General features: G+C 43.7%; 1 protein-coding gene across 1 annotated transcript in view; it reads left to right on the top strand.

The window, feature by feature from the left end:
- Positions 1 to 27,592, top strand: part of LOC121285134 (receptor tyrosine-protein kinase erbB-4-like) — a 1,067,779-nt gene that overhangs the window by 970,081 nt on the left and 70,106 nt on the right. Inside the window, exon 25 of the mRNA XM_041201314.1 lies at positions 2,466 to 2,636. Coding sequence (XP_041057248.1) covers positions 2,466 to 2,636 — 171 coding nt within the window. The remainder of the gene's footprint in view (positions 1 to 2,465; positions 2,637 to 27,592) is intronic.

Here is a 27,592-nt window from a genome sequence, read left to right as displayed (position 1 = left end):
AGAAGGTGCCCACTGTGTGATAGCTGAAGCCCATTATGAAGGCTACTGGGTTATCATAAAGAAGTTATACTCATGGATTTTTACCAGTGTTTTGGGGGCTAGATTCTAGGATTGCATTCAGATTGTATGTAAAAATTACTGGCCATAACTATTGGCATTTAGGAAACTAAAACACGATCACAACAATAGTGATCACTCTGAAAACATACATTTCCTTCCAATACCCTCTCTCTTCTCCTTACCTCCTGTGGAAAACGGCTCATGCTGAGAGGTGGTGGCATGGGCTCCAGGATTCCACCAGCATTTTGCCCAGGGGCCATTATTCACATGTGAGTCTAAATTATGAATGGGCTGTTCTACATTGAGTGCATCATAAACAAGAATCAACATTTTGGTGTCTGACACCTAGCTCCCAGGATGGAGCTCCTGCATTATGAACCTTGGCTAATTTTTTTCTCTCAATCCTATGGGCGCTGAGGTCAATTGCAGAGAGCCTGGCACCGCACTAATCGAACCTGAGACTTTCCCGAGTCCGTATATCACAGTTCCACCCTGGACAGTTATAAGCTGAGCCCATCGCACTGATTACAGCCCAAAGTGATGCTAACAGGAAGTGTTCAATAACACATCACATGACAATACATGAGATTTACATATATATCCATTCAAACAAATTTATGCCATGATCGATCTATGATTGCAATATGTTTGCAATACAGAAACAGCAAAAGGACCAATCGGGAGCCTTCCCATATCAACCAATAAAAGATGAGGGGTTGGCATTTCTGTTTTGAGTTACCCAAAATTACACTTGTTTTGGGAAATGTTTTTTTTTTCTCAAATTTCCACTCAAACTCATTTGCTGGTCGTCAAATGCAAACTCTGTAATTTTTGCTTTGAGGAATATTCCTTGATGCTTTGGTAACTGGGCGCAGCAGATGTAGATTTATAACAAAGGAATAAGTATTTTTAATCAGTGTTAGTTCACCTGCTGTGAGTGACCTGATTTTAAATTACTAAAGATGACTTCTCAGAAACATACAGAACCATCTGTTATCGAGGTACAGTGATCTGTTTCTTAGTAAGTTAAGGAAAATGATCTTCAAAAGCTTTTAACACATGCCTAATAGTTTCTTTGCACCCAAAAGATCCAGCTTAATCTTAAGGGCCTCCAGAATGCCTGCAAATGAGTGTGATCAGTGGTAGTTCCCAATGGTGATTAATTACTCCTGAGGGCACAGCCAGTTTTGTAGGCTTTCAGCGCCATGTTTTATTAAAGTTGCACAAAAGATCGTGGAAATTCAAATTGCACTGAAAATAATGTGTACATAAAATTCTGCAACTTTTACAATAATTACAGCAATTTCAGGTGAAATGTGCTGAAATGAAATCTCCAGGCCGTGATATCCAATGACAGTCGCATTTGTGTGTGACCAGTTCTTGAAGGCCTGATAGTTGTGCTAGCTTGTTTGAGTTAATAGCAACTTTGGGTCAGAAGGTTGTGGGTCCAAGACCCAGATCAGCACACTGCTCTTGGATTAGTTTGAGGCTTTGCCTTCCAGTGAAAGTGTTAATTCAAACTCCCACCTACCTATTCAGGTGCATGTCAAAGAGGCCATGGGGCTACTCAAATAAGAGCAAGGAGTTCTCCTGGTGCTTTGACCAATATTGGCCCCTTAACCATTACCACCAACAGCAGATTAGCTACTGTGGCCACTTCTGAGATCGTCCTGTGCGTAAGTAGCTCCTGCAACAACTCTGACTACACCTCAAAATAATCCTTTGTGTGGGAAGTGTTGTGGGAAGTGCTAAGAATCTGTAGATAAATTCAAACACTCCCTACCCACAAAATGACCTTTAGTAATAGCATCCTCTAAATTCCAACCTCAAAATGCCAAAGTGTCCAAAGCCAGTGCTCATCTGACATGAGATAATCTAAAGGCTGATAAATATGGCTGAATGTGTGTATATTTATTGTATATTGTATATGAGGACTCACAGACAACTTACGGTCATCACTCCTGGTCAGGTTAAATGGATTAATTGGTGAACTATGTGCCTAGTAGGAGGCTTTTGCTGATAACCCACATTTTCCTGGTATATATCCTAAATAATCTAGGGTTCTTTGAGCATTTGAAATTCTATTTTTCATATTTATAATTTGGAATGCACAGCATTTTCTACAGAATTTCCTTTACTCTGTCCACATGCTATAGAATCAGTACCAGTGAAGAAATCTGATCTTTATTTGAATTTTGAGACTGTAGCACTTTATTGAGTTGGTCAGCCAGCCGTCTATTGTTTATAACATGGCCATGGATTGAAATTCTTGTGCCAGGAGAGGCTTTTCCAGGACATGTTCTGGGTTGAACTTTTAAAACAAGAAACTTATCCATGCTCAAACAGGCTGTGAGGCCCAAGATATATAACATTATACAGTAAAAAGGCCCTCTTCATTGTTACAGGGCGATGACCATATGAAACTGCCCAGCCCAAATGACAGCAAGTTCTTTCAGAGCCTGCTGGATGAAGAGGAGCTGGAAGACATGATGGATGCGGAGGAGTACCTGGTCCCACAAGCCTTTAACATCCCACCACCAATCTACAGCTCAAGGCAGAGGATCGATTCGAACAGGGTGAGTAGAACTAACCATAGCCTCCAGTTTGCAAAGTCAAGGAAAACTGTGGTCCAATTTCAAGCAGGAGTAAATCAAAGTCTGGCTGATGTTAATAATAGGCTTGAAGCTATTGTTACCTGGAAAAACTCAGCAGGTCTGGCAGCAATTTGAATTTCCACGATCTGTTGAAGGGTCATGAGGACTCGAAAAGTCAACTCTTTTCTTCTCCTCCAATGCTGCCAGACCTGCTGAGCTTTTCCAGGTAATTCTGTTTTTGTTTTGGATTTCCAGCATCCGCAGTTTTTTGTTTATATTATTATTGAAGTTATTGTTATTAAGTTAAACTGCACCAACAGATCAGAGGCCCATGGTGGCTGAGCCACACCCTTTGGCCTTAGTTATATGCCTCTGGTCCCTGTTAGGGCCAGTAGTTTGGGACCATTTGTTTTCACACCTCTGGGGTTGTGGGGTGCTGGGTCATGAGGTCAGAGGAGCTGTGTGTTCCTGACAGAGCCATAGGTTTCCTTGCCAGTGAGAGGTGCTGTGCTCCTGTTAATTGCAGTATATTGTGTCAATGTGGAAGTGCCTGAAGATTTTCCTGAACTTTCAAGAGTTTCTGTACTTTGATATACCTTCTGACTACAAAGAGCAATATTTAATTCTACATATTTTCAATTGCTGCATCAACATTAGATTCAGTATGACCCATACAGCTTGTTCAGAATTTTATTGTCCGATTTGAGTTGTCTCTATTAACGTTTAATGAACTATTTTAGTCCAAACTTATCCACTTAGTCCTTGTGGGAGGTGCAATGTTCAATTTGTCAAGCTGCACTTTGTTTTGAAGCCATGAAATCAAAGATGGCTAACAACCCAATATCAATCAGTGATTCATTTTAACATGAGGCTTGAAAGGGGCAGAACTCAGGTCCATTTGAAAAATGGTTTGCATCAACTGTTGGAACTGTGCTCTTCAAGTGTTCTCCTCGGTTGCTGCCATGTTTACAGTGACTGTTAGACCATAGCTGAAGGAACCCTCCAAGTTTTCTGTTGCACAGAGTACTGTGGGGAAAATGACAATACCTGATTCTTCCTGGAGATCTCTCCCAGTAGCCAAGGGTGGAACATCCCAAACTTTCTTTTGCTGAGCCCTGTCACCCTTGTGCCCTGTTCATGTCCCTCTACCCCTTCCCCGCAACCGCTTTCTAAGAAACAGTGGATGGGACATTCAACTTGGCAGACCAGGCGCATTGGAAATGCAGATGCCTGCATAGACCCCACTTGATCTTCCAGTGAAAGATTGGGGACAGTGCAAAATAGGCCCTTTTTTCACCCCTGCTAAATTTGCAAGTTCCCGCCAATTCTTTTTGCATAGAATCAGAGGCTTTTATTTAAGTGGCCAATGTATACAGCTAATAATGGTAGTGACATCAAACTGGTCCGTGTAGCATGTTTCAACTCCCTTTTTCAAGTGTAGTCACTGTAGTAATACAGGAAACGCAGTAGGCGATTTGTGCATGGCAAGTTCGTACAAACAACAATGTGATCAGGATCGGATTATCTATTTTTGAGATGTTGATTGAGGGTCGATATTGGCCAGGACACTAGGGAGAATGCACCTGGTCTTCTTCAAAATCTTAACAGAGGCTATTTTACATCTTCCTGAGGGGGCAAACAGGGCTAAGGTTTAATGAAAGATAGCACCTCCAACAGTGCAACACTCTCTCAGTGCTGCTCTGCAATGTCAGCCTACATTTTGTGCTCAATTCTCTAAATTGGGATTATGAACCCATGGCCAGAGTTTTTACCTCGTCGGGCGGGCTTGACGGGGGCAGTTGGGAAGCTGACCACTGCCTACAATTGGTTCCACACCGTAATTTCACGCAGGGCGGGCCAATTAAGGCCCCCGCTGTGTGGATCGTGAATGGCAGCGCTGAGCACTACCTGTGCGGGTGCTGGAGGGGGGGAGGAGGGAGAGCCAGGCCTAGTGTGCAGTTCGCCCAGGTGCGAGAAAGAGCATTTCAATCTCCCCGAGCCAGCTCCGTGCCTCAGGGAGGTTGAAGCACTTTTTAAAAAAATTAATAAAGGCAGTAAAAATTAAATAAAACATGACCCCTCATGTGACTGTGTCACATGAGCTGGGACACGTTTTAAATTCAAAAATAAAGTTTTTATTTAACTTTAACTAATTTGCTTTAGGAAACCTCATCCTGCTCGTGGTTTCCTAAAAAATGTAAAGGCCGCTTAGTCTAACCATAAGGTTAGACGGGCAACGTAAATTTGAATTTAATTAGATTGTTAATGGCCTTAATAGACCTTTTAATTATCGGCGGGTGCACAACCAACTCCGGTGCGCATCCACCGAGCGAAATACCGTGAGACTGCAAAATGACGTCGGGACTCACGCCCAACGTCATTGCGCGTCACTTTGCGCTCAGGCACCTGCACGCCGAGTGTAATATTCTGCCCCATGACCTTTCGCTGCTAGCTGAGCCACAGATGCCACAGGTACAGCAATAACATCTAAAAAGGCCGGCAATGAAAGAGTTAACACTTGTTCCATTGGTTTGGTAAGCAAAAGAGGGTTGGATAAAGAAAACTAGAGAAATGATAAAGAGAGCTACTAGAAATTACTGTCAGAATGTTTCAGGCAAGAGCTGTAGGAAGGCTCCATTATCATTAGCTCCCTATTCAGACAGTGCTGTCTCGAGGTGCCGAGGCATTGTGTTTCTCAGATTTAGGAGAAAGCATCTTTACAATAGGCAATCCAGTACATGTTACTTTTCTTAATGATGCAGATGAGAACCCAGAGGTTCTAATCCAGTTGAATCCTGCAGACGGTTATGGACTTTATCAATGGGCTTGATTGCTACATCAGTAAGGAAAGGGGAACGATTTAAGATGACACACCAATTAACCCCTTTGGTGAGAGACTGCAGATAATTGACTTCAGATGAGACCATGATCACATTTTCTGTTTTATATAAAATTCCCCTTGCTCTACCACCCTGTATAAACCGGAACATTGACTAAATACAGATTTCTTACCATTGTTTCAGAATATGGGTTTTGACACTGATTCTTGGTAGCTGAGAGACAGGCCTGAAATAGCAGTGACAGCCTTTTACACAACATGGAAAGCGCAAATTCTCAAACATAACTGTAGCAAGCCTATCATTTCAGGTTTCCAGTCTCTGTGACATTTATCTTTGCTTGTAGTAAAGCTTCCTGAAATAGTGTACTGCCAGTTCTCAGTTTTAGAGTCAAACCATTAATATTTTGGGATGGAACCTCCACAGGGATCCTCCCTGTCCAGCTGCTGAAACCTTGGAAAAAGCGTGGCCACCATAGTTCAGGGAAAATTCTAAAAGGAGTGCAGGAGCAGAGAGACTTGGTGGGTATTTGTACATACAGCTTTGAAGGTGGCAGAACAAGTTAACAAAGCATATAGGAGAGGGGGAGGGGGTGGGTGGCAGAGAGCTTAGTTAGCGAGATGGCTAACATATGGCTCAGAATATTGCCAACAGTGCAGGGTTTAATCTTCATTACAGCTGAGGTAAACTTGGGGCCTGCCTCCTCTCCCCTGCCTCCTTAGTAAAATCACAGCATGAACTGTGGTTTGGCAACCCTCGAATAATTGCAAATGCTACCTGCAGAGAACAATAAAGCATGTGGGGGCCCTGGGCTTTATAAAACAGACATGGCGCATAAGATCCAAAAGGTTATGCTAAACCTAAATAAAATACCCAAAATTAGTCCCATCTGGAGCAATCTGTCCAATTCTGTGCACCACTTTTTAGGAAAGATTTGATAGCTTTGGCGAGGATACAGATATTTATGTGATTCGAGGGGTGAGGGATTTGAGTTACATGGATAGACTGGAGAATCTAGTATTGCTCTCCTTCCAGCAGAGAAGACTAAGAGGAGATTTGATGATGATGTTTAAAATTATGAAGGATTTAGCTGGAATAATTAAAGAGAAACTGTTTCCAATGGTCGTAAGGTTGGTACCCAGAGGTGACATGAAGAGAAACTATTCTGCCCAACATTACTTGATCGGGTGGTGGATTGTTATGACCCACCCCCAGGTGAGATTCTCCAAAGTTGCTGATCCAGGCAAGACCCCTCAATTCATTATCATCTGGCTGGGACACCCCCAAATTGTTATGCCGCAGGTGAGGAGGGATGAACAGGCTCCCTGTCTTTATTCAGCCCCCTCCATTGGCCGCAACAAGACTTAATCTAAAAAGGATCCCTTTCACAGGTACCTTTGTGCCCAGACCCAATCGTTCTGGTTTTAAAGGTGCCAATTTGATCAGAATTTCTTGAGTTAAAGGTAAGAGTGAGCTTATTAAATACTAAAGGCAAGAAAGGATAAAACACATGCATATTACGGTCATACAGGTTAAAAGAATGTAGCTTGAACAGTCCTTGGCTCGTGGGGAGTAGGTGATTGAGCGTTGTGGCCATTGCGATTTGAGATTCCAGTGGAATTGACTCCGGTAGATGATAGTTGGTTTTGAGGTTCTAGTGGAGTTGAATTCGGTGGAGAGGGAGAGAGATTAGGATACCGGCAAAAATAGTGATTTGCAGGAGTACTGTGTGTGGCTGTTACTTCTGAATCAAACTTCCAGCACTTGCTCTCTCACAGAACAGACAGACACCGGGGCAGCTTTTCAGTTCAATTTTAACCCCTTCTTTGTCTATTCCAAGTGGGAAGCAAATTCACAAATCTTTCTGGGCATTGCTGACAAGATTTCTTGATGAGGTGATACTATCTCCCATTATGTCCTATTGTCTCTACTGGAGGGAGCAATTAGTTTCTGGATGTCTTTAGAAGTACCTTATCTGGCAACAGGGTGGGGGTCCATTACCTCTTAGGGAGTCACCCTGCAGCATTCCAGCTAGTGGTGTGTGTGCATTTTTTAAAAATCGGGTCTTAATTTTAAAATCCAATATTTCCGCATGCAATTTGAAGTTTATCCTTCATAATTGTGACACTTTCCTCCTTCTCAGAATGAAATGTGATTTATTCTCATTTCATTACAAAAATGGAAAAACTTAAAAACAACAAACAGTCTCATATACACATTCATTCTTTTAGCAATGGTCAGGTTATCTTTTCCGGTTCCAGCTGGACTCCTTTAAGTTCTGGACAGGTCGTCTGCAAACACATTTGGTTTCCCAGGAATATGGGTGATTTTTAAGTGGTATGGCTGGAGGAACAAACTGCAATGGAATAACCTCGCATCCTGGGATTATGGTCAGTATAGACTATGGTCTCTCTATTCCCATTTCGGACATATATCTCAAAGTGTCTGAAGGTCAGTAATAAACCAAGGGTCTCCTTCTGTACTATGAAGTACTGTTTCTGATACTTGGTGAACTTTTGAGAGAAGTACCCGATTGGTCTCCCTATTCTGGTTTCGTCCTTCTCTGGGAGAACAGGCCATTTCCCAAAGTCACTCGTATCAATGGCTACTTTAAATGCCTGATTTAAGTTCGTGGCTGGAAGCACAGACTTGCCTATTAAAATGGCCTTCAGCTTTTCAAAAGCTGTCTGGCATTTCTCGGTCTTTAGTAGGTCTGTCAGCGGGGAGGCTGCTGTGCTAAAGTTTGGGACGAACTTGCGGTAGAACCCACACATCCCCAAGAACCTCATGATTTCCCGTTTTGTGCTGGGAATTGGGAACTAGGTTACAGCTAACACCTTGGCAGCCCTGGGCAGGATCTGTCCTTGAATGACTACATGTCCTAGAAAAGTCACTTTAGCCTTAGCGAACTCACTCTTTGCAAGATTGACCGCTAGGTCAGCTGACTGTACTCTCTGGAAGAGGGCTTCCATTTGCTCTATGTGGTTTTCCCAGGTGTCGCTGTACACTAGGGGGTCATCCAGGTATACAATGCAATTGGACAAGCCGCCAATGCCTGGTCCATCAACCTTTGGAAGGTAGCCAGGGCATTTTGGAGTTTGAAGGGCATAGCCCGACACCGATATAACTCATCCGGAGTTATAAATGCGGAGATTTCCTTCACTCTGGCAGTCAGGGGAAGCTGCCAGTATCCCTTGAGTAAATCTATCTTTGTAGGCTGCTTTACCTATCCTATTTATGCAATCTTCCTGCTGGGATACCAGGTAGGAGTCGGCTCGGGTCACTGCATTAACCTTTTGGTAATCAATGCCGAACCTTGTGGAGCCATCCAGCTTGAGCACGAGCACAACTGGGGAGCTCCAGCTACTGCTGTTCGGCTCTATTAGTTGATGCTCCAGCATGTAGTTAATCTTCTCCCAAACCTGGGCCAGCTTTTCTGGGTCTGGACGATAGGGGTGTAATCTTACGGGAAGGACCTCTCCCACATCCACATCATGTAGAGCCAGTGTGGTGCGCCTGGCTTGTCCCTGCATAAGTCTTTAAATGCAGTGAGCAGCCTCGTCAAGTTTGTTCACTGTTCTGCACTTAGATGGGAGAACAAGGAGTCTAAGTTGGCTAGTTTCTCTGTATTGGTTAGCCGGGTAGAAGGGGGTTCAATGTGGGCCTCACCCACGTCTCCCTCCAATTCATCCCTACTGTTACCCTCCTCATCCAGGTCAGTGGCAGTGGGACAGACCACTACTTTTTTGTCCCCATCTCGGCTGTGATACCACTTTACCATGTTGACATGGCACAGCCTTTACTTTTTCTCCGATTTGGGGTCTCAATTAGATAGTGCACTTCCCCGAGTTGCTTTGCTGCTCTGTGCAGGCCACTGAACTGGGCCTGTAAGGGTTCACCTGGTATTGGTAGGAGTGCTGACACATAGTCTCCTAGCTGAAAGGTTCCAGTCTTGGCATGTCTGCCTGCTTGTTATTTCATAACTGTCTGGGAGACTTTCAAATGTACTCGGGCCACATCACAGGCTCATGTGAATTGCTCCCGGAACGCTGTTACATAGTCTAACATGGAGACTTCCTCCTTCTGTTCTAAAAACCCTTCCTTGATTAGTTTCAGAGGCCCTTGCACTTGGTGCCCATAAACTAATTCAAATGGAGTAAAACGTGGACTCACTGGTTGAGTCCCTGGTAGCTAAAAGAAGGAAACCTAGCCCTTTATCCCAATCATGGAGGTATTCATGACAGTGCCCCCGATCATTGTTTTTAGGGTTTGAGGGTATCATTCTAATACGCTGAAGAGTTCAGCTAGGTAACGCCCAGGTTACCCATGACTTCCTGGAATATTTTGAACATGAAATTTGAGTGCTGATACAACTGGATCTTGGTGGGCAGACCATAACTGGTAAAGAATTGTGTCAGTTCCCTCACCACTGTTTTGGCAGATATGGTTCTCAGGGGAACGGCCTCTGGGAAGTGGGTAGCCACGTCCATGATGGCAAGGATATACCTGTGGCCCCCTATTGTTTTGGGTAGTAGCCCCACACAGTTCGCTAACACCTTGCTGAATGGTTCCCCAAAAGCTGGCACAGGAATCATGGATGCGGGTTTTATTGCAGGCTGGGATTTTCCCAAAACCTAGCACGTGTGGCAGGTTCTGCAAAACCTTACTACATTCCTGTGGAGATGCAGCCAGTAGAAATGCTGGCTGTATGCGGGCTTGGGATTTGCATATACCGATATGCCCAGCCATTGGAATTTTGTGAGTTAGCCGCAAGATTTCTCCACGGTACCTCGGCACCACTACTGTCCACTCCTCATTTGCAGCTCTGTGAGGGGGGGGGCCTCCATTTCCCCATTAGTACCTCATTTTTAATGTAGTGGCATTCAGGGGCTGCTTCTGCCTCAGCTTCAGTGCCTGCAGTTTGAGCTAATGTATTTAACAGTGGAAAACAAAAACAGAAACAGAAATACCTGGAAAAACTCAGCAGGTCCGGCAGCATCGGCAGAGAGGAGCACAGTTTCAAGTCCTCATGACCCTTCAACAGAACTCTCCGCCGATGCTGCCAGACCTGCTGAGTTTCTCCAGGTATTTCTGTTTCTGTTTTGGATCTCCAGCATCCGCAGTTTTTTGTTTTTATCTCTGTATTTAACGGTGGGTCAGCTTGCTCAGCCACTACTAAGGAAGATTTATTTATCACCTCCTTACGGTCTTCTGGACTCCTGAAAAAGTTTTCGGATAACCAGACTGGAGGGTCATCTGCCTGCAGTGCCACTTCAGCTTCCTGTTTTGGAGCTTGTCGGGCCATAGACTGGGTTACCACACAGTCAGGGAAAATTCCAGGCACTTTCTCCTGCAGCTGTTCTGTCTCCTTGACCTCAGTGGGTTTCTCTGAGACCACAGGGGATGCTATTACCTTTGACCCTGCCAGGTCATTGCTGAGGAGCAGGTTGACCCCATTCACAGGCAAACTGGGGATGACTCCCACGATCATTGGCCCTGATCTAAGGTCGCGCTCCAAATGTACCCGGTATAAGGGAATGGGCATGTACCCTTCTTCACTCCCCTTTACCAACATCTTGGCACTTACGACACTCTCTGATGGGAAGGTCATGCCTTTTCCCAGCAGTAGAATTTGGCTGCCCATTATGTCCCTCAGGATTACTACAGGCTTACATGCCTCATCCTGGGGAAATGTAGCCGCCCTTTCTACGGATACAAACCCTTATAACTCTCAGGGGTTTGTTTAACCCCACCCGCACTCTACAGGGATTCTCAGCCACAGTCAGAGCCACAGCCAGTCTGCCATGTTCCCTGACTGATTCCCATTCTCTGCCCCGATAAATCCCACTGTGTTTCCCAAAACCTCCAGCAATTGGCCTGGAGGTGCCCTATCTTAAGGCCGTTAAAACACACAGGCTTCTTGGCTTCACTTTTCATTTCAGCACCACCCTTTCTGCCCTGAGAAGGGCCCCCAGCATTTCTATCTCTGCCATGGTTGCTCAGTTTCCTATCACTCTCTCCACCTCTATTCTTCCCAGTTGGTTGAGGGTGACTATTCTGGAATAAGAGTTTGTGGATCAGCTCATAACTGTCAGCCAATGTGGCTGCCTGCCTGGCCCCTTTGACCCTCTGCTCCTCTAGGTGTGTTCTTATTGGAAAGGTTATGGAGTTTTTAAACCTCAAGAATTATTTCATTGAGGTTCTCACAAGTGGCTTCTGTTTTAATTGCCTACACCCACTGGTCAAAAGCAAGTTGCTTAAGCCTTTCAAATTCCAGCTACATCTGGTCAGGCCATTTCCTGAGGTGCGGAATTCCTGATGGTATGTCTCCGGCACTAACTGGTACGCACTTAATAAAGCCCTTTTACTGCCTCATAGTCAGTGACAGCTTCCTCAGGCAAGGGGGAGTAAACCTCCTGAGCCTTCTCTAAAAGTTTACTCTGCAGTGATAGGGACCACTGTCGGACTGGCCACTTTAGCTGCTGTGCTGACCACTCAAAAGATATAAAGAAGGCTTCCACCTCTGCTTCATCAAACCTAGGAATTAGATGACCTCAATCCTTAAATCCGAGCTAGTGGTGTCTTCAAGAGACCCAGCCTGCTCTTCAGCTCAAATTGTTTTAGTTGAAACACCCTTTCCTCTCTCCTGAAATTCTCTCTCTTCCCATCGTGCCCTTTACTGAAATTCCCTTTCCTTTTCTCTCTCCTGAAATTCTAATTTCCACTTCTCCATTTTTAATCTCTCCACTGCTATGCTATCCATTTCATCGTCCTTGATTTCCACCCGTAGACCATTGGCCGCCCCTTTAAAAATTTCAGGTTTTGTGGCTTTTGGCTGAAATTCTAATTCTAAACACCTCGCCAACTCTTCTAACTGTTTGAGGGACAGAACTTTTATATAGTCAGTTTTGAGGTTCCAGTAGAGTTGACTCCAATAGATGAATAGTCGGTTTTGAGATTCCAATAGAGTTGATTCCGGTAGCTGAATAGTCAGTTTTCAGGTTCCAGTAGAGTTGACTCTAATAGATGAAAAGTCGGTTTTGAGGTTCCAGTAAAGTTGAATTCGGTAGAGAGGGAGACAGATCAGGATTGCTTCAAAATGGCGATTTGCAGGTGTACTATGTGTGGCTGTTACTTCTGAGTCAAACTTCCAGCATTTGCTCTCTCTCAGAACACACACCAACAGACAGACACCAGGGCAGCATTTCAGCTCACTTTTAACCCCTTCTTTGTATATTCCAACTGAGGAGCTAATTCACAAATCTGTCTGGGCATTGCTCACAGGATTTATTGATGAGGTGATATTCATCTCCCATTATGTCCCATTGTCTGTACTGGAGAGAGCAATTAGTTTCTGGATGTCTTTAGAAATACCTTTTTTGGCAACAGGGTGGGGGTACATTACCTCTTAGGGAGTCACCCTGCAGCATTCCAGCCAATGACCTATGTACATTTTTAAAAAAATCAGGTCTTATTTTTAAAGTCCAATATTTCCAGATGCCAATTCAGTGTTTTTTTCTCCTTCATTATCATGACAGGATGCAGATTCAAAGTAACCTTCAAAAGGGAATTGGATAAATACTTAAATGAGAAAAAATTGCAAGGATATAGGGAATGAAACAGAAAATGGGAGTAACTGGGTTGCTTTTTGAAAGAGCCAGTGTAAACTCGATGAGTTGAATGATTGCTTATTATTCTCTGATCCTATGTCGTGGTCCGAGCAAGAGTTCAAACGAGATCGACTAGAATGGTATCAGGGATGCAGGACTTAATTTATACGGATAGACAAGAGAAGCTGGAATTGTTCTCCTTTGAGCAAAGCAGTTAAGGGAAGATTTAACAGAGGTGTTCAGAACCCTAAAGGATTATGACAGAGGAAATAAGGATAAATTGTTAAAAACAAAAAACTGCAGATGCAGTTAAGGATAAATTGTTTCCAGTGGTAAAAGGGTTGGTAACCAGAGAAACACAGATTTAGATAATTGGAGTAAGAACCAGAGGTAAGATGGGAATTTTTTTTTAAGTAGTGAATTGTTATGATCAAGAATGCACTTCTGAAGGCATGGTAGAAGCAGATTCAATAATAGTTGTCAAAAGTTAACTCAGTAAATACTTGAAAAGGAATATTTGCAGGGCGATGGGGAAAGAGCAGTTGAGTATAAGTAATTAGATGGCTGCCCAAAGAGATGGCACAGGACAGAAAGTCTTCTTTCTGTACTGTATTATCCAATGATTTTATATTAGGAAGACCTTCCCACTGTGACCCCACCAGCCATTCCCCCATCTTCAACCTTCAGCTTATATATTCTTTCGCTACTTTTCCTCCAGTTTCTCTGTAGCACCTCAGGATATGTTTTTCTATGCTAAAGCCCTTTATAAATCCCAGAGGCAGAGAGAGATTGGGCATTGTCCAAACTAGCCAATGCTCATCTCTGCAAGATACCTAATGAGCATCTTTCACATATTCAACAGAACAGTGTTAATAGTCTGCCATCAGAACAATATCATGCAAGGCTGGAAATGAGCTCTCTGCTAACTGTCCGAGGCACAATTAATAGGACAACAGCAAATGTCACCATTAATCACATTTTACATTATTTTCATTTAAAAAATGTCAGGATGTGCAGCATGTATTGTTTAGTGCAGTAGAGAGTTCAGCATCACTAGGCTCTGGGTGAAGAAGAGCACTCAACACTTCAAAAGGAGGGCATGTTAAAGAGTTCCCAATTTCTTCACTTCTGGTGTCTGTTGAGGGGGTGGAGTCAGAGGATGAAGTATGACTGCAGTAAAGGAGGGTGTATTGATATAAAATAGGATCTGATGGTTGGTTCAAGGAATAGCTAAGCCACACAGCCCAGGAATTCTCCATGTTTGATGTGCTGTCAGTGCTGAGCCTGAGTTCTACCAGGGACACCCAGCTCCTGACCCCCTTACTGCCTTGCCCCAAACTTGGACAAAAGAGTTGAATTCCATAAGTGAGGCAGGAGTGACTGCCCTTGACATTAAGGCAGCATTTGACCGAGTGCGGCATCAAGGAGTCCTAGCAAAACTGGAGTCAGTGGGAATTGGGGGAAACTTTCCACTGGTTGGAGTCATACCTAGCACAAAGGAAGATGTTGTGGTTGTTGGAGGTCAGTCATCTCAACTCCAGGACATCACTGCAGGAGTTCCTCAGGGTAGTGTCCTAGGCCCAACCACCTGCAACTGCAGGAGTGTGATGGAATACTGCACCTCCAGCAACACTCAAGGCTCAACGCCATCCAAGACAAAGCAACCTGCTTGATTAACGCTGCACTCACCACCTTAAACCTTCACTCCCTCCATTGCCGATGCACAGTGGCAGCAATGTGTGCCATGTACAAGATGCACTGCAGCAACTCGCCAAGGCTTCTTTGACGGCACCTTCCAAGCCTGTAATCCCTTCCACCTAGGATAAGGTCAACAGACTCACCACCACCTGCAAGTTCCCCTCCACGTCAAACATTATCCTGACTTGGAACTGTATTGCTGTTCCTTCACTGTCGCTGGATCAACATTCTGGAACTCCTTGACAGCACTGTGGGTGTACCTACACCATATGGACTGCAGCAGTTTAAACCAATCACCACTTTCTCAAGGACGATTAGAGAGAGTGAGTGAGCGTGTGTGTGTGTGTTGTGTGTGTGCATGTGTTTGTCCATGGGCGTTGCTGACACCACAGCTGGAGTACAGTGTGCAGTTTTGGTCCCTTCCTGAAGCAAGAACATATTTGCCCCAGAGGGAGTACGATGAAGGTTTATTAGTGTGTTTCCTGGGATGAGGCGTTTATCCAATGAAGAGTGATTGAGTCAGCTAAGCCTGTATTCCCTGTAGTTTAGAAGACGTTTTTGGGGGGTGACTTGGGCCGAGGTGCCCCCTGATGAATACAGGGCACCTCACGAGTGATGCGTTGCCACCCCTTCCTGCCTTTTTTCAACTTGGCCTCAAAAAAAATGGACTGCCCATTGCTGCTTGTCTGCCCACACCAACCATGTTATGGCATGGGCAGTTTAATATTCCAGTCAGCAGGCTTGATAACAAGCTGTATTGACATTTAATTATTTATTTGAATATGCTTGGTGGGCTGCCAATTTCGGTACCCAGCCACATACTATATGATGGGGGAACAGCTGGGGGTGGGCAGGAAGGTGGTGGGCTGGGCATCCCTCGTGTTTTACATGTCTCCCCACCAAAAGCACATCCGGTGGGGGCTGTAAAATCCAAGCCAAAGAGTGGTAGAAGCTTGGGCCACTTTCGCAAACAGCAATTGATGCTAGGTCTATTGTTAATTTTAAATCTGAGAGTGATAGATTTTTGTTAATGAGAGGTGTTAATGGATGTGGTGGGGGGAGGGGGGTGAAAAGCTAGGTAAATAGAGTCAGGCCATAGATCAGTCATGATCTCATTGAATGACAGCACAGAATTGAGGACCAACTGGCCAAATCCTGTTCCTCTGTCTCTGTTGGTGGTACCGGACTCAGCTGCCTTGGCCCTTCCCTCTAGAATGATGTCTCAAACCACGCCCCCCCCCACTCACCCCTCCTCAGTTCTCTCCACATCTAAATACTTCCATAAAACCAATCTTTTTAGAGCACTTTTCAGTCCTAATCCTAAACTCTCCATACATGGCTCATTATATGTTTCCTCTGTATTTCTGTTTGTTTTATTTTTTTTATTTGCTCATGGGATAAGGGCACCACTGGCAAGGCCAACATTTGTTGCCCAACCCTAATAGCGCCTGAGAGCAGTTAAGAGTTAACCACCTTGCTGTGGGTCTGGAGTCACAAGAAGGCCAGACTGGGTAAGGATAGCAGATTTCTTTCCCTGAAGGACACTAGTGAATCCGATGGGTTTTTATAAGAATCAACGACCTTTCGTGGTCACCATTACTGAGACTAGCTATCAATGCCAGAATTTATTAATTGTATTTAAATTCCACCAGCTGCCATGATGGTATTTGAATGCATTTCTCCAGAGCATTAACCTGGGCTTCTGGATTACTATGCCACCATCTTCTCATCTAATTTATTTTTCCTTTCTTCCACTCTTTCTAAAGAAGGAAAACAATAAATATATGTACTGTAAATATAATTACTGCACAGAGTTTTATAGAATATACATCACAAAAACAGGCCATTCTGCGCGAGTCTATACTGGTGTTGAGACACCGCACAAGTCTTCTCCCACTCAGTCTACCTCATCTCAGTCTTACAACATATCTGTCCATTCTATGTATGCATCTAGTTTCCCTTTGAAGATATTTGTCTCAAACATTTCCTGTGCTGGCGAGTTCTACATTCTAACCACTCTCCAAGTAAAGAAATTTGTCCTTAATTCCCCATTAAATACTGTACTAAAGATAGGTAGATAGTCGGTAGTACAATGTGCTGGGTTACTTAATGCAAGAGAATTAACATTAGTTTTTTTTTGTACACACAGACTGATGATGTGGAAGTTTAGGTTGTCTGATGAGGTGTTTGATTGCTAACCGACTGACACATTTTGCTATTGGGTTTTCAGTTCAGTGTCTAGAGCCTGCCTAGCTGTTATCTCACCTTACAAAACATGTGTCAGTGAAGCTATTGATCACCATGTATTCTGTCAGTTAGGAACACTGAGAAGGTCAGTTCCTGATAGCTGCAGTCTCTGAAATAAAGGAATATATTTCTGGCAAATGAAACCCATTGTTAACAGGAATTCACTGTGTTACACATTCTGCATTTGCTGCAGACAGTTCTACAGGCTCTGCAGTAATGAACATTTCCACAATGGACTAATAAAGGGTTTGCCTTCACTGACCAATGTGTTGTTCTATGATAGCTTGACCCAGGATTAGGGGGTGTAACAGTGGGGCTGTGTTCTTTGCATATCTCCAGTTTTCTGGTAAACTGACTTGAGTGACAACATGGGATATGGATAGTTAAATAAAAACAGAAAATCTGAGAAATGCACAGAAGACCAGACAGCATCTGTAGATTAACACTTTAGGTTAGTGACCTTCAGTTCATTGATCTGAAACACGTTTCTCTCTCTTTACAGATGCTGCCTTGCCTGCTGAGTGTTTCCAGAATGTTCTGTTTTTATCTCAGATTTTGAGTATTCGTAGAATTTTCTTTTTGATAAAAATTAAGGTAGTTTAATTTGCTGTCAGCAGATGGGCATACAAGGCAACAGGTGACGCAAGTTTTATTTACTTCAATTTAACCTTGGCTCCTCCTCATAAATAAGAAAAATAATGGGCCGAGTTTGCCAAGAATTGGCTATCAGAGTCATATTGCCACTCCGTTCCTATTTACTTATCCAAAGCTGGAGCTCCACATTTCTGGCCTGGACTTTCAAAAAGGGCCTCTTAAGAAATGCGGAGTCCTTTCTCGCAGTGCAGGATCAGCAGGGGAAACCGAGGCATGCCCCCTTTTTAATAGCACTGGCTGCCGTATTTTACAAAGTCTTCATTTACACTGAAAAGTTTTGGGACATTTGAATAGTGAACAAGTGTGTGAAGCGGGTTGGTAGGGCCCCAGCTGGGTAGAGTGGCAGGGTAGTAGGTGGCAGGGTGGATAGCATGGTAAGTGGCAGAGTGGGTAGGGTAGCCAGTGAAGGCAGCAGGGTGAGTAGGGTACTTTGTGGCAAGGTGGGCAGGGTGGTGGGTGGGTAGAGTGGCAGTGTGGGTAGGGCTGTAGATGACAGGGTGAATAGGGTAGTAAGTGGCAGGATGGCGGCCTCGGTCAGGGAGGGGTCGGAGGGCCTGAGGGAAGTCGAAGGGTCCTGGGGGATTCCCAGGTTCGGGGAGGGAGCTGCAGGCTCAGTGGAGATCAGTGGAGAGTCGGGGATGGGTGAGGGGGTGGTCATTTGAATAGTTACCCAGGAGTTAGATGTATTTCTTTCAGTCTCACATTTCCTGGGTAACTATCCCGGTAAGTTGGTCAGAACTCCCCGAAGTCTCTGACTGTAATTCAGAATTGGAGACATTTTCAGGGAGTCCCAGAGAGCAGGGGAATTGTCTGTTGGAAATTGAAACTTCCCAGAATACCCACAGAGCCTTTGCATGGGATGTCCAAGGGGTCCTCGAGTGCATCTTTTGGGGTATGTCCAGTCTCCGACTGGAAGGTCTGAGCCAATAAACCATGTAACCGTGTCCCTCTGAGTCAGCTAAATATACTCAGTTTTGGTCATTTGTAGTGCCAAAACAAATCAGGGACCCGATCAGTTCTATTCTCAAGTTAAACTGCCCGGACTTACTTACCTGTCTCCAGAAGTCTTCAAAAAATGACTCACAATATGTGGATATTTTTCTTCTCATTCCCCTGTACTGCAGGCAACTGATTCCTAATTCCTCACCATGCCCGAGATTGGCAGTAAAGCTGCTGATCAAACCCGTTCCTCTTTCTCATATCATCCTCTCTGCCTCCCAAAACAACTTCAAAGCAAAATTTAACAGGAAAGGATATTCCAACTCACTAAAACGTCGAGTATTTTTGGAAGTACATGAAACAAGGTAAACACTCTATTATGGTCCACAGTTGTCATGAGTAAAAGTTTTAATATCTGCTCGTTGACTCTTAGATGCGTTCAACAGCACACCAATCCCCTCTTTGCCCCGTCCCCTCCAGCACATGGTTAAGAACACAAGAAATAGCAGGAGTTGGCCATATGGCCCTGTACCACCAGTACACTTGTACCACCAACTGTAGCACCCCTGAGATCAGCCAAGGCAGCAGAGCCTGGGGAGACAGTGGTGTAGCGGTAATGTCACTGGTAATCCAGAGACTAGGCTAATACTCCATGGAAACAGGTTCAAATCCCACCATGGCAGTTTGTGGAACTTAAAATTCAATTAATAAGACCTGGAATTGAAAACTAGTCCCAGTAATTGTAACTATGAAGCTATCATCAATTGTTTAAAAAAAAAACCCATCTGGTTCAGAATGTCTGCTGTGGCTCAGATGGCACACTTACCTCTGAGTCACAAAGTTGTGGGTTCAAGTCTTGCTTGAGCCCATAATCCAGGCTAATACTCTGAGTGTGAGTACAGAGGGTGTGCTGCACTGTTGGAGGTGCCGTCTTTCAGATGACAGATTAAACATCCTTTAGGGAAGGAAATCTGCCATCCTTGCCTGGTCTGTTCTGGCCTAGATGTCACTCCAGACCCACAGCAATGTGGTTGACTCTTAAATGCCCCTAGAAAGTGGCTAGGTTTTGGGGCAACAAAAGCTGGCCTTGCCAGTGATGCCCACATCACCCAAAAGAATAAAAAAAAAGATACTGGGGTCTGGAACCAGCTTTCTTCTCTGGTGCATGGTTCAGATGCCAGCATTTTATTCAAAGCTTGTGGCCATTCTGACATTCCTGTCCCTCATTGCCCTGAGAAGGTGTTGGATGTCCTTCAGGAAGAGAACCTGCCACCATATCTGGTTTACATGTGACGCCAGTCCCACAGCGAGTGGTTGATTCTTCATGCCCTCAGGACAACTAGGAACGAGCAATTAATTTGGCTCTGCTTACATTACCCTCATCCCAAGAAGAAATATTACAAAAAAACACACATGCCTTCCAGAAATCCAAAGATGGGCTATATAAGAAAGAAAAAAATGGTGGGCTTTCACTCTACACTAGGCCTCCAGCTCTTAGCATGATTGTTGTACAGAGAAATAGAGAGTACAGTGTTCCTAATCATAGGTATTAATGAGAGGCTACTATGTATTTAAAACTACAGAGACTTTTCCTTTTAGTAGTTATTAATAAGTGTTGTGCACTGCACTGAGGATAGCGAATGGTACAATGCAACAAATTGATCCATCCTGCAAGATCCTGGGCTAGGGATAAATATCCAGTCACACAGCCTAGTGTCCTCTGAATTCCTGGTGTTCCATTGCATTTTGCCTCACAGTTCAATGACTCTATTGGCTGAGTGTTTTTGCTATGAAATGGGAAGAAATTCCCACTTCTTTCTAGCTTAATCTCCTGCCCATAAAGCTGTATCGCCTTGAACAGTTCCTCGTGAGTTTTACACTACGTGGAATGTGGACGGCATTACACACCGGGACACAAACAGACAGTGTCAAGACAATCCTTGTTGTCAAGAACTAATGATCACAGCTCCATTGGGAAGTGCATGTGGTAGAAACTGAAATAGAAGGCACAATTTCCTTGTCAGTTATAATCTCCCCCATGTATGAAAACAGCGCAGAGCGGAATTCAAACCAGAGGCTCTCCCACGATTGTCAAGCACCAACCCTGACAATATAAATACCCACATTGCATTTTCCAAGGCCTCCCCACGGATCTTATCAGGAAATACTGAAAGTAAAACAAAAAAAACAACAGCCAAAATTAGGGAGAGGAACCAAGAAACCGTGTTCAATATTTGCCTAATTGACCCTCCCAATGGCTCAATCCATGCAGGTCAGCGATGGCTCAGTTTGGAATCCTACTTTGTGCTGAGTCAGCAGATTTCAACCAGGGCTGACATCTTTTCGATGGTAGGGAGGAGGAGATTTCCTGCTACTGATTGTTATCCATGTGGAGTTTTACATGGACAACAAAACTCACTGCAGTTTGGAAGGTAGGATGGTGGCACTGTGTTAGTGTGATGGAATTACTGTTTCATTCCAATAGCACATGGTGTTGCAATTCTTATGGCAGCTCACATTGTTACTGCAATAGTGCACCATGAGAACGTAAGAAATTGGAGCATGAGTAGGCCATACAGAATCTCAGGCATTTCAAGCTTACTCTGCCATTCAAAAACTTCATTATTATCATCAGTTTAGGAGGAGTGAACTGACTCCTCTCCTTGTCTCACTCCTAGGTTTTTTATAACAGAGTTTGAATTAAAAAAAGAGGTGATATTGCCAATTCAATATATATGCTCAGCCATGTGTAGCTCAGTGTAAGAAATAAGTCAGCCAGGTTCCTTAACTAAACAAGTAAAGACTTATTGCTAAAGCTCACTCAGGTAAAGATGTAGAAATTATTAACAAAACGTTTAAAATGTGCAAATATGTCCAACTATCCACTAATGCAAAAATAACACACACAACCCCTCACCCCAAAGCGTGCAAAAAATAAATAAAATTCTGAAGAGTATCAGAACTTAAAATTTGGCCAAGGAACAAATAAAGTCAAAAACAAATTATTTGCAGATTGTCCAGACACTTGATTACAGCTGAAGGGTTACTTTCTGGTAGCTGCTGGTACTTGGATTTCTCACTGGAGCAGTCGGTCTGCAGACGTGGCTGTTTGATTCTCTTTTCTATTGGAGAGAGTGGTGTTGATTCGGAATCCTCCTTTAAGAACTCTTGGTTTGCAGTAATGAGGTCTTCTGGTGGGTTTTCAAATCACAAACAACTCAGCTTTGATGAAAGAGGTTTTAGAGAAAAAGAGAGATAGGGTAAGGCTATTTCCCCAGTGGCAGCCTATCTGTTAGTTCAAACCCAGTATATTTTACACCTAAGAACTGGGTCTCTCCGGTTTCAATCTGGGCTTATTTTAGCCACTGTCTCTGAGATCTCCGTAGACTCTGTGTCTCTATGAAGCAGCTTGTGTCCTTCACAAATGCAACATAGTGACTTCTGTAGGCCAGTGTCTTTTGCTTAGTGAAAGTGTTCTTGTCAAAAAGTTCAACACGTATGTATGTTTAGACATTATTAATTAATATATTCTATATTACACATCTTCATAACAAAACCAAAATATCTATCAATATCAGTCTTGAATATACTCAACAACTGAACACCCACAGTCCTCTGGCTTAGAGAATTCTAAAGATTCACAATCCTCTGAAAAAAATTCTCTTCCTTTCATTTCTGAATGACTGACCTCTTATTCTAAGCCTCTGACCCTTGGTCCAAGACTCCCCAACCAAGAAGTACAGCCTCTCAGCATCTACTCTGTCCAAGAATTTCTACACATTTCAATGAGATCATCACTCATTTTTCTAAATTCCAAAGAATATAGGTCTTGGAAATAACCCACTCATCTCTGGATTCAATCTAGTGATTTTTTATTGCACCACCTCTTAGGGAAAGAAACCACTGCTCCAGGAGCATTTTCACCCCAGCATTATATAATTGTGGCAGGTTTTTTTCCACTCTTATACTCCAATGCCCAATAAAGCAATAAAGCCTAGCATACCATATACCTTCCTAATTGCTTGTTGTACCTATATGTTAACTTTCTGTGATTCTTGTACAAAAACAACCTCGTTCCACTGAGTCCCAATATTTAGTAATCTCTCACCCTTTAAAAAAGTCTGCTTTTCTATTCTTCCTACCAAAGTGGATAACTTCACAATTCTCCAGATTATAATTTGTCTGCCACCTTCTTGACAAATCACTTAACCAGTCTGTATCCTTTGCGACCCTTTGCATCCTCCTTACAGCTTACTTTTCTACCTAGCTTTGTATCATTAGCAAACTGGATACATTACTTTGGGCTCCCCCGTCTAAGTCATGTGCATTGTATTGCTGTAATATTTCATGATGTTTCTGTCAAACTCAGCCATGAAATTTTGAATTAATTTGACTCGTTTTCCCTTGAGTATGGAAACTTGAAGGGTGAGCTGATGGAGGTATTTAAAATGTTAAAAGAATATGCCAGTATAGATAATGTGAAACTATTCCCTCAGGTGGGGGGAATTAGGAACAAGGGGACATAATATTAAAATTAGAGCTAAGCCATTAAGAAGCAAATCGTCACTTCAATAAACAAAGGCTTATCGTCACAGGGTCGGGTTCACCGAGTTAGGAAAACTTCCAGCTCAGTGAACGCAGCTTTTAGAAAAGGGCCACCTGCCAGTCAGGTTTTTGGTCAGGAGGGGCGGGCTGAAAGAGGAGGCGGGGCGGGCAACGCCGGAATGAGCATGGAGGCTGCCGGGTGCAGAGGTGGGCTGGGCATAAGGCCAGCCTCTGTGCTCTCGGATTGTGTTTAAATAAATTTAAAAAACAAAAGACATCCCTCCAGCCCTCACCCCTCCAAACGCTCCCAATGCCCCACCCTTGCCAACCTTTGCCCCCATACCTCCATGCCAACTTAGAGCCAACACATACCCCCACCCACCATGCTTCTCCCTTACCCCCCTCCCCCCCACCCCATGCCAACTAACCTAGTAACCTTGGACAGTCCCTTAACAACTTTGACACTTCCTGGAAAGCCTGGACAGCTGGACAGTTCTTTAACAGTTCCTTGACAGCTGGAAAATTCTTTGACAGCTTGACAGTTCCAATGAGCTTGTGTGTAAAAAGTGCATGTCCAGGCACCCTATCAAAAGAGGTACTTTACCTCTCCAAGTGTACCCTGTCTATTCATAAAAATCCACCAAGTTCAGACCTTTTACCTGCTCTAATATGCACACTCTGGATTCCACACACCTGGCCTTCCAAAATCCCACTTCAGCCAAGGCAGCTGGTGATTTAATTGACCAACTGCCTCCACGAATCATGCAGGCGCAGACTCTGGCCCAACCCCAGTGCCACCTCTGCAAAGATGGGAAATTTCAAGTTTTGGGGCAGGACTTATAATTTCCGGCCATTTCTGGGATTTTTCACCATGACAGAGAGCCTCTCCGTCATGGCGAAAATCCAGGTCTAGGTGCACTTTTTCATACAAAGGTAGCAGATATCTTGAACTTTCTTTCCCAAAAGGCTGAGGATGTTGGGTCTATATGAGCTTTCAAGATAGAGATAGGTAGATTTTTGTTGTTGAGATTCTATCACAAGAAATGTAAAATACAAAAGTCAAAATGAGTCTATATAAAAGAATCTCAGTTAGAGAATTTTGGCCTCCACATTATAGGTGGGATAAAAAAGGAAAAGAGAAACTGATCTTGTACAGACATGACCATCAGAACATAGGATCAGGAGGAGGCCAGTTAGCCCTCATTCGGTTAGATTATGGCTGATCTGTATCTGAACTCCATTTTCCTGCCTTCATTCCCCTGCCTACCAAAAATTTGATTGTCCTCAGTTTTGGAATTTTCAGTGAATCCCCAGCCTCAACAGGTTTTTCGGGAGAGAGTTCCAGATTTCCACTGTCTGTTGTGTGATAAAGTGCTTCCTGAACAGGCTAGCTTGAATTTTAAGTTTGAGTCCCCACGTTCTGGACTCTCCCGCCAGAGGAGATGACTCCCTCTGTCTATCCTATCAAATCCTTTGATGACTTTAAAATGCAATTGTGATAGTCAAATCTGTCCAAGATCAGGTTCTCTTTTCTTTTTATATTTCTTTCGTGTGTCGTTTTGGAATGCTGCCTTGAAGTGTGGTGCAAAGCAGCTTTGGGGATGAAAAGCTGATGGAAGCGAAATGTTGATGCTATGAGTATGAGCCAGGAGATACAGGGCAGAATTTCCCCAGTGGCAGATTCCAATCTGACTCTTAATTTCTCACTGATCAACTGAAGATTGCACTGTGTTCTTTTAAATGTGACCAACGTTTGCACAAGCTTGATAGAATTGTTCCACTGTTTGTTCTGTCTCCTGCGAGGGGTCTTTTGCTGCTTCTTATTCATAGAATATTCCAGGGGTCCCAGCTTGCTTGACCCTTTTGAATGCGAGTCAGCAAGATTTGTTAGTTGGTGGACCCACAATGCCCACCCTCCAAGGCCAAAATATATCTAAAAATCTATCAAAATGCTACAAACGGACTAACCTAGTCTAAATTAGCAGATTTATTCCACTCTAGCACATTCTAACAGTGTGCCGGGAGGCAGAATAGCTTTTTTAACATGGCAAAATAAAAAGAAAGAGCTTGCATTTGTATAGCACCTTTCATGACCTCAAAACGTTCCGCAGTGCTTTACAACCTAATTGGAGATTGAGTCATTTTTGTAATGTAGGAAATGCAGCAACCAATTTGTGCACAAAAAGTTCCCACAAACAGCAATGTGATAATGAGCAGAGGAAAATTCCTCTCAGTGGATGGTTCAGGCCATTGTTGTGGCCCTTCCTGGCCGGCCCTTATCTCCGTTGTGATTGCAGTCAGTGCACATGGGAAGGAGGCCGCCACCTGGTGGCAAGATGCTAAGTCATTTGCAAAACTGGACCTACTTGGGTCCAGTTTTGGCTGAATTGGCTGCCCGCCTCTGTGGTGCGGCCAGCTAATCCAAGCCCTCACCCGCCCATGGAAACAGCCCCAGTGGCAGAAATGCATCAGGGAGCCATACCAATGTGAATCCACCCCATTCTCCCAGCCTCCCCCCTTCCCCGCCTCCATGCCCATCATCATGGGGCTGGGAAGATTTAGCCCTGGGTCTCAGTTTAGGGTCTCCTCCAAAAGACACCACCTCTAACAATGCAGCACTCCCTCAGTACTGCACTGGGAGTGCCAGCCCTTATTTTGCACTGAAATCCTGACCTAGCAGTGAGTGTTACCGTTGAGTCAAGGCACATATTCAAGGATAAACTTGTTGAAGGGAACTGGTAAGGAACTGGCTGCCTTTCTGTGCTGCCACCACTATATTATATAAATGTGCCCATATTCTGTCCCTCTACTCATTTTTCTTGGCTGCAGTGTGCCCGTGTTTCTGTGTGTTATGTATTATTTTCAAATTATTTCTTGGTAAACTTCTCATTACAAAAGGCTGAAAGTTTAACTATTCAGAGATGTTCATTTACTTAAGGAGTGACTGTTTTTCTTTCAGAATGAATGCTCTTTGATCCTCATCCTTAAGAAGGAATACAAACTCATCTTTTGTTACAAATTGTATGGTTCTGTATCTCTGATCAGTCATTTAGGAAATTACCCAAAAAACTGGTATTGTTTCCTGATCTGGAAATGTTGTGAATGCATCGATTTGCATACATATGAGGCCATATTCCTATGTTATGATAATCTGTGTTAACTTTGGACACTAATAATGAGAGAATTAGCATCATTGTTAGTAAAGGGACTGAAACCTTGATATTGTGGCCTCCTGCTTGCATGAGGTTGCAATGATGAGATTTGATTTTATAATTTATATCCTTTGCATCGAAGCCACTTGCCATTAAAATGCAGTGATTGAGTTGAGGTCTTTGAATGAACCTCACCTCCTGTTGCAGCTGTTTATTCAACATGCAATATTTTAATGAGTGTTGAAAGTCTCCACAGTTACTGATATGCCGAATCCTTAATGGCCATCTGCCAGCTTAAAGTCAACTGGGTAAAATGAATCAACGAGGTCACTTGACGAGGAGTATTATCAGACGAGAGATAGCTCCAATCAGGTTTCCAGTCCTGCCATAGTACTAAAACAGCCCTTATTAAAGTCATAAATGGCATTCTTTGTGACTGTGACTGTGATAAATTACCTCTCCTCATCATTCTTGACCTGCCCGCAGTCTTCGACACAGTTCACACCGTCCTTGTCCAATGTCTCCTCCGTTGTCCAACTGAATGGAACTGCCCTTTGCTTGCTTCATTTTGATCTATCAAATTGTAGACAGGGAATCACCTCCAAAGGCTTGTTTTTTCCATTCTCACATGCTTTGCTCTGGAGTCCCCAAGTTACCTCTTGAACCATTTCTATTTCTCATCGACATGCTGCTCCTCGGTGATATTTCCCAAAAGCACATTATTACAATCCACATATACACTGACAGTACTCACCTCTAGCTCACCATACCACCTTGGACCCCCTGCTTGTTCGACAGCCAATATTAGCTGACAAGAAATTTCCTCCAACTAAATATTTTGAAGACTGAAGCTATTGGGTCAAATCTTTCAGTCTCCAGATAGCCAGAGACTGATGTATGACTGAAGACATGTGTCAGGACTCTCTGGAAGTCCTAATGCATGGACCAATGCGGGAATTGTCCAGGAAGTTTAAACTCCCAATGGGAAATCCCCCTGCCACCCAGGACCCTCCAAGAATGTCTCCGACTCCGAGTTAGAGTCAGAGACTTCGGACACTTCCGCAATACTTACCTATTTGGTTAGCCAGGAAATGTTAGCATATTAAAACCTAGTATTATATCTGGGAAACTTCACAACTGACCCCTCAATCAACACCCTCCCCCTAACCACTCCCCCAACTACCATCCCTTACAATTACCCCCTACCACCTGATTACCCACCTGATATGATCCTCCAACATCCCTGACCTAACCCA

The sequence above is a fragment of the Carcharodon carcharias genome, chromosome 12 (genome assembly GCF_017639515.1).
Source record: "Carcharodon carcharias isolate sCarCar2 chromosome 12, sCarCar2.pri, whole genome shotgun sequence".
Lineage (NCBI taxonomy): Eukaryota > Metazoa > Chordata > Chondrichthyes > Lamniformes > Lamnidae > Carcharodon > Carcharodon carcharias.
This window is presented reverse-complemented; position numbering and strand designations above follow the sequence as displayed.